This window comes from Sinocyclocheilus rhinocerous, unplaced genomic scaffold (assembly GCF_001515625.1).
Source record: "Sinocyclocheilus rhinocerous isolate Xijiao unplaced genomic scaffold, SAMN03320098_v1.1 scaffold1603, whole genome shotgun sequence".
Taxonomy (NCBI): domain Eukaryota; kingdom Metazoa; phylum Chordata; class Actinopteri; order Cypriniformes; family Cyprinidae; genus Sinocyclocheilus; species Sinocyclocheilus rhinocerous.
Window position 1 is genome coordinate 1 of NW_015623880.1, and position 5,709 is coordinate 5,709.

The 5,709-nt window shown below is 34.9% G+C and overlaps 2 protein-coding genes across 2 annotated transcripts in view; one reads left to right on the forward strand and one right to left on the reverse strand.

Moving 5' to 3' along the window:
* Positions 1-133: 133 nt before the first annotated feature.
* On the reverse strand, positions 134-3,034 carry LOC107737357 (polymeric immunoglobulin receptor-like). The gene is made up of 7 exons (XM_016548841.1): positions 2,986-3,034; positions 1,622-1,930; positions 1,103-1,420; positions 842-952; positions 585-662; positions 332-396; positions 134-250 (listed from the first exon to the last, which is right to left on the reverse strand). Exons 1-7 carry the CDS (start codon positions 3,032-3,034, stop codon positions 134-136), a joined length of 1,047 nt encoding a protein of 348 aa, XP_016404327.1.
* Positions 3,035-3,707: 673 nt separating this feature from the next.
* The window catches only part of LOC107737394 (tumor necrosis factor-like), a 10,172-nt gene continuing 8,170 nt past the window's right edge, over positions 3,708-5,709 (forward strand). Inside the window, exons 1-4 of the mRNA XM_016548887.1 lie at positions 3,708-3,738; positions 4,807-5,137; positions 5,247-5,274; positions 5,388-5,459. Of these exons, the coding sequence (XP_016404373.1) occupies positions 4,964-5,137; positions 5,247-5,274; positions 5,388-5,459 (274 nt within the window). The 5' untranslated portion in view covers positions 3,708-3,738; positions 4,807-4,963. The remainder of the gene's footprint in view (positions 3,739-4,806; positions 5,138-5,246; positions 5,275-5,387; positions 5,460-5,709) is intronic.

Genomic DNA, 5,709 nt, shown 5'->3' on the forward strand with positions numbered 1-5,709 from the left:
ATCTGTTGGGTCATTTTTAACCCAACTATTTTAAGTGAGTAACAATGAACAGGTTTCTTTTCATGTTGAGGTTACAGAAAACTCATAACAAAAAGATACAGTTGTGTCAATCTCTACAGTGCTCACTGTTGTTCTAATAGCATTTAACATTGATGCAAGCGTACTCCGTGAGCTCTGCTGGGTCACTGTGTGTGTGAGCTGGTGTGGATGCTGTTTTAACATGGACTACAGCTGAATACATCACGTCATCCTGGAGAGAGAGGAAAAATGGGATGATTGCACACACAGCATCACATCAATGTTATGTAATCAACAGTAAGTTTGTTTTCACCTGATTGACTTGTTCTCTCTTTAGCTCTTCTCCATCAGTGGTCACCTTTTTAGCATTTCTGCTTCCTACAACATACAACAACACACCAAACAAGTTTTGATGATGATTTTAAGTATGTCAGTTTTATTTGGTTTTGAATTTGTACCTATGAATCTATGTGTTTTATTCTATGAGTACAGCCCCATTCGCTGGTCATTTAAACATAATTTAGTCGGTATAGTTATGAGAAGAATGATTATGTGTGTTCATGTACCTCTACATCTCCAGCATGTAAATGCCAGTAATGCCAGTAAAAGCACTGAGAAAAACACTCCCAGCAGAATGAAAACAGCTGTGGAGAAACAGAAATGGCTTGACAAATGCTTTTTTCTTTTTTTATGTAGTACAAATATGGATAAATATTTCTCAATATGAGCTCATAAAAGCTCCATGCATAATTTTAAAACAATTAAATACAAACACTTTAAAGATAATGAGAAAACAATATTGTAACCAAAGCCTGTGACTTACATTGAGGTGTGTGATGTTGTGGAATCAGTTTAAGTTGTGAAGTAGTGGAGTCTTGTGTTAGGTGTGAAGGTTGATCTGTTGTTAAATTGATTGGGTGGACACAAGTTTTTTCTGTTCAGAAGCCAATAAGTGTAAGTGATAATATAACACAAAAAAGCATGTTATCTACAAGTTGATATCATTATTCTAAATATTTAGATTCTTCGTAAAAACAAAATTAATAGCAATGGCGATCTGACAACAGAAATAGAAGAAAACTACCTTCAACACGAAGTCTGACAGCGACTACTTGCTGAGACGAGACAAAACACTGATAGTGCCCTTGGTCCTCTGTGGTCAGTGCTGATATGTGTAGAGAAAGATTTCCTGGAGTGTTTGGATTGAACAGTTTGACTCTGTTCTTGTAATTCTCAATTTGTTCATTTGGGTAAATTTCTTTATGTTTATTTTCTTTGAAATAATTCCACTGTATGTGTTCAGGTTTAGCCTGTAGTTCAGTGCAGGAACAGGGCAGAACCACAGACTCTCCTGAATATCCAGTCACTACAGCTGTCTTTCTGTTCTCAACCAAATCACACCCTGAAAACATTATACAAATGATGTTTATATTATATTTCAGTTGTAAGTAAAATGTAAGTAAAAAAAATCCTAAAATGATTTCAGCGTAACATTGCAACCAAAAAAGGCCTGCATTGTAGTAAGTGCAAGAGAAACTCAAAGGTCAGTAGAAGTAAAATTTAAAGATATTGCGTCTGTCACCAGCTCCAAATTTCCACTTACCTTTAACATTTAAGTCAACGTATGTAATAATGTTTGGTTCGGTCATACATCTATAGTAGCCCTGGTCATTCGTTCTGAGGTCAGAAATGAGAAGAGACCGATTTGTTGGAGAAAGTTCATCAAACAGCACACGTCTGCCGCTGTATTTCTCATCTTGAAATACTTGAATCCATTGATTTCTCTGCTGAAAGTGCCAGGTGAATGTCGTGACTGTAGACTGAGGGTCAGCACAGGAGCAGGGCAGCACAACTGAACCACCTGTGTATCCTGCTATTCCTATTGTCTGCTGCACATCTGAAACAATACAGCCTGCAAACAAAAGAGTTTATCCAGAGCATTCAAATGAGCTTTACTGGAATATACAATAACCAGGAAAAATAAAAGCTGAAAAGATCCCTTCAGGGGTCCAAGCATCATTTAAACCTTAATAGTATTTAATGAACAACACAATGTTACTCAAATCTCATCAGATTTGGGTTATTATTATTATTATTAGTAGTAGTAGTAGTAGTATTCACAAATACTTTTTTAATTTGTTTGCACTGCTTCCCTGTTTCAAACAGAGAGCCACCCGGTAACACTTTCTATGAAGCCTGTATTTATAATATATTATAAGGGTATTCTTAAGGCATTATAATAAATGCATAATGTATTATAAAAAAAAACTTATATGCAATATCATCTCATGATTAATCATAACAACAGTTTTAATGCATTATAATATTTACTTATTTGTGCTTTTAAGAGTATGATGATTTATTACACACAATGAACACAATGCATCCACTTACATTAGATTATATTTCCCATAGTTATAATGTATTATAAGTCTCATATCTTGCCATTGTTAACTTGTTACTTTACTTAAAGCAGACAAAGACCAATTATAAATAATAACAACAACAACAATAATAATAAATAAAACAATATTTTTTCTTAAACAGCCATAAGATCAGATATTTGATCAGATGAATGTGTTATATGGCACATTTGCATTTAACCATATTTAATGCAGTATCAGCATGATAGTAAGATACTGTGACAGTCTTAAATAAATAATGTCAAGATATGAGACTTATAATCCATTATAAACTAAGTGGATTTAAAATGGTGTTCATTGCGTGTTATAAATAAGCATACTCATAAAAGTTATAACCACAAAGAAGTAAGTTTTATAATGTATTATAATTGTTATGATTATTTATGAGATGAAACAACATATTATAATTTTTTTATAATGCATTATGCATTCATTATAATGCCTTAAGAATACCCTTATAATGTACTGTCTTAAAGCAGATCTATATTCATTGCTCAATGATCTCACAATGAGTCCCCTTAAATAACGCAAAATCTAAACTCACCTGTACTGAAATGAAGCATAAAGAGAAAAAGATATAAACAGTCCCTCATGGTTCGTTTTCACTCAGTCTGTCAACAGTGTCTTAATTCTTTGTTTCCTCTTAGCTGTTACTCCTTAGAAACTACAACTTCCTGTTTCTTTTCTTATTTAAACAGTGTTTGTATTTAATTCTATCGCTGACTGATCATAATTACCATCAGTTTTCACTGCACCGAATTTCAATAGGTGTATTATTTTTAGTGCCACTTGCACTATGAATGACATTTAGACATTTGAGATTTATGACCAATAGTCTCACAATATTTTTTTAGATTTTTATATCACACTTTTTTTATTTTATGTAATGTAAGCATCATAACAAAGTATGTATATACATTATTATGGTAGTATACACTTGTTTTAATAGGCCAGGCTTAAGAAGCAGCACTTAGTATTATACAATATGTAGGCCTACTGTAACTGTCTCAGCCATCTCTACCCGGTGTTTGGTCAGAAGGAGCTCTTTGAACCTTCATGTAACCTTTCCATACCAAAAAAAGGTTCTTTAGATTAATAAAATGTTCTTCACACTAAGAAAATAATGGTTCTTTTAAGAACTGTTCACTGAAAGGTTCTCTGGGGAACCCCAAGTGGTTCTTCAATGCATTGTTGTGAAAACATGCTTTTGGAATCATTATTTTTAAGAGTACAGCTCACTCTGCTTTCTAACAGTGCTCTGCACAGGCTGAGATATCGCTGTGCGACCTGTGAACAAGTAGCCTAGCAGGACTGACTGTTGTGTCATTTATATAAATTTGTGCACTGTATAATTTGGTTGAATACTTACAGAGAAATCAAACAGAATACCAGTGAAAGAGATACCTCTTGATTATATTCTGAATTACGTAATTCTATGAATTACGTATAGGCTTATATTCTTAATTGAAGGGATTGTTGAAATATGATACACCATAAATTAAGATTTAATGATTTTACTCACTTAACCTATATAATGACGTTTGAAATATCATTCTTGGAAATATTATGTAGTATTATGCAATACCTTAATGAATTCTAATAATTATTCAATTAAATAATAAAAACACAAATAACAACATGCTGGCCTTTTGTGCTAATTCTAGAGGTGTTCTTCACCCACAGGTCTCATTTTAACCTCTCAATTTGAAATGAAAATGCAAATCTAAAATCTGAATTACTGTAACCACAAAATCTACATTAACAAAATTAGACCTATATAAAAATGTATAATTAAATTATAAAAATGCATACATCACTGATATCCAAAATAAATTAAATAAATGTAAATTAGGGTTCCAAAAGGGTGTTTGTGCAGTGATGCTATAGAAGAACCTCAAAGAACAGTTCTTAAAAGAAGCATTTTTTTCTTAGTGTAAAGAACATTTTGAAAATCTAAAGAACCTTTTTCCACCATAAAGAACCCTTTGTGCAGTGAAAAAGTTCTATGAAAGTCAAAGGTTCTTCATAGAATCATAGATGCCAATAAAGAACCTTTATTTTTAGAGTGATACGATGTCACAAATCTGTTAACAATGGTCCATACGATTGGCTTAATTTTGTGGTTGTAATTCCCTTTTGTGAGTGCAAGTGGGTGTGAATGTATCTGTGAAACAATGGTCCATACAACGATTGGCTTAATTTTGTGGTTGTAATTCCCTTTTGTGAGTGCAAGTGGGTGTGAATGTATCTGTGTGGGTGTATCTCATGGTTTCTCCTCTCAGTCTCCCTCTACTGCTAATTTTTTCTCCACACTCTGACATCACTGGAGTTTCCCCTGGTCTTGCAATCTCTGTGCTTTAAAAAGAATGAAGAACCAGCTTTTCTGAGCACAACGCTGACAGACCAACCAAGCAAAACACTGAAGTGAGAAACTGCGCTGAGGAGACTTTACAAGACCATTTAAAAGTGTACTGACACGGTGCAGTTTCTTATATTTGGACATAGTTTAACTAACAGACACAATGATGATGGATCTTGAGAGTCAGTTTCTTGAAGAAGGAGTGCTGCCCTTACCAGAGGTGATAGTGTCGAGGAGGAAGGCCAGCTCCTCAAAGTCAGGCGTCTGGCGGGTGTGTGGGGTCCTGCTGGCTGTGGCCCTGTGTGCCGCCGCTGCTGTCTGCTTCACGCTCAACAAGGTGACTATCCTGACCCATAAACATCATGCATGTCATTCTTAATATGCCATTTCAGGCACATATTTGTGCATTATTGTGTACTTAATGTTATGTTTCTTGTTCATTCTAGTCTCAGAACAATCAGGAAGGTGGAAATGGTGAGTTCAGACCCTCAGTTTCAGATCCCCTTTTTCCCATTCACATCAGATAATGTGATTTTCTGTTAAACTAAATCATCTTATATGAGTTATTTTGTGTTTTTCCCCATCAGAGCAAAGGCTCACATTAAGAGATAATCTTTCAAAAGAAAATGTCCCTTCCAAGGTTGCCATCCATTTATCAGGTAAGCTTGATTCAAAAGTGGTAAATGAGCTGTAAACAAACACTAAACATCACCTCACCTCAGAATGCATTAAAAGTTTAAGCAGCTTTGCACTGCTGTAGGATCTCTGTCTCGAACAGACCCAAATAAACTATGGATTCCTGTCCTCATCGATACGTGGGAAGTGGTCCTGACACGATGATCCTCGTCGCAGGCGATGTGCTGCGCACCGTCTCGATCAGGCTCCTGAAGTCCCTCTTCAGTGTCTCCG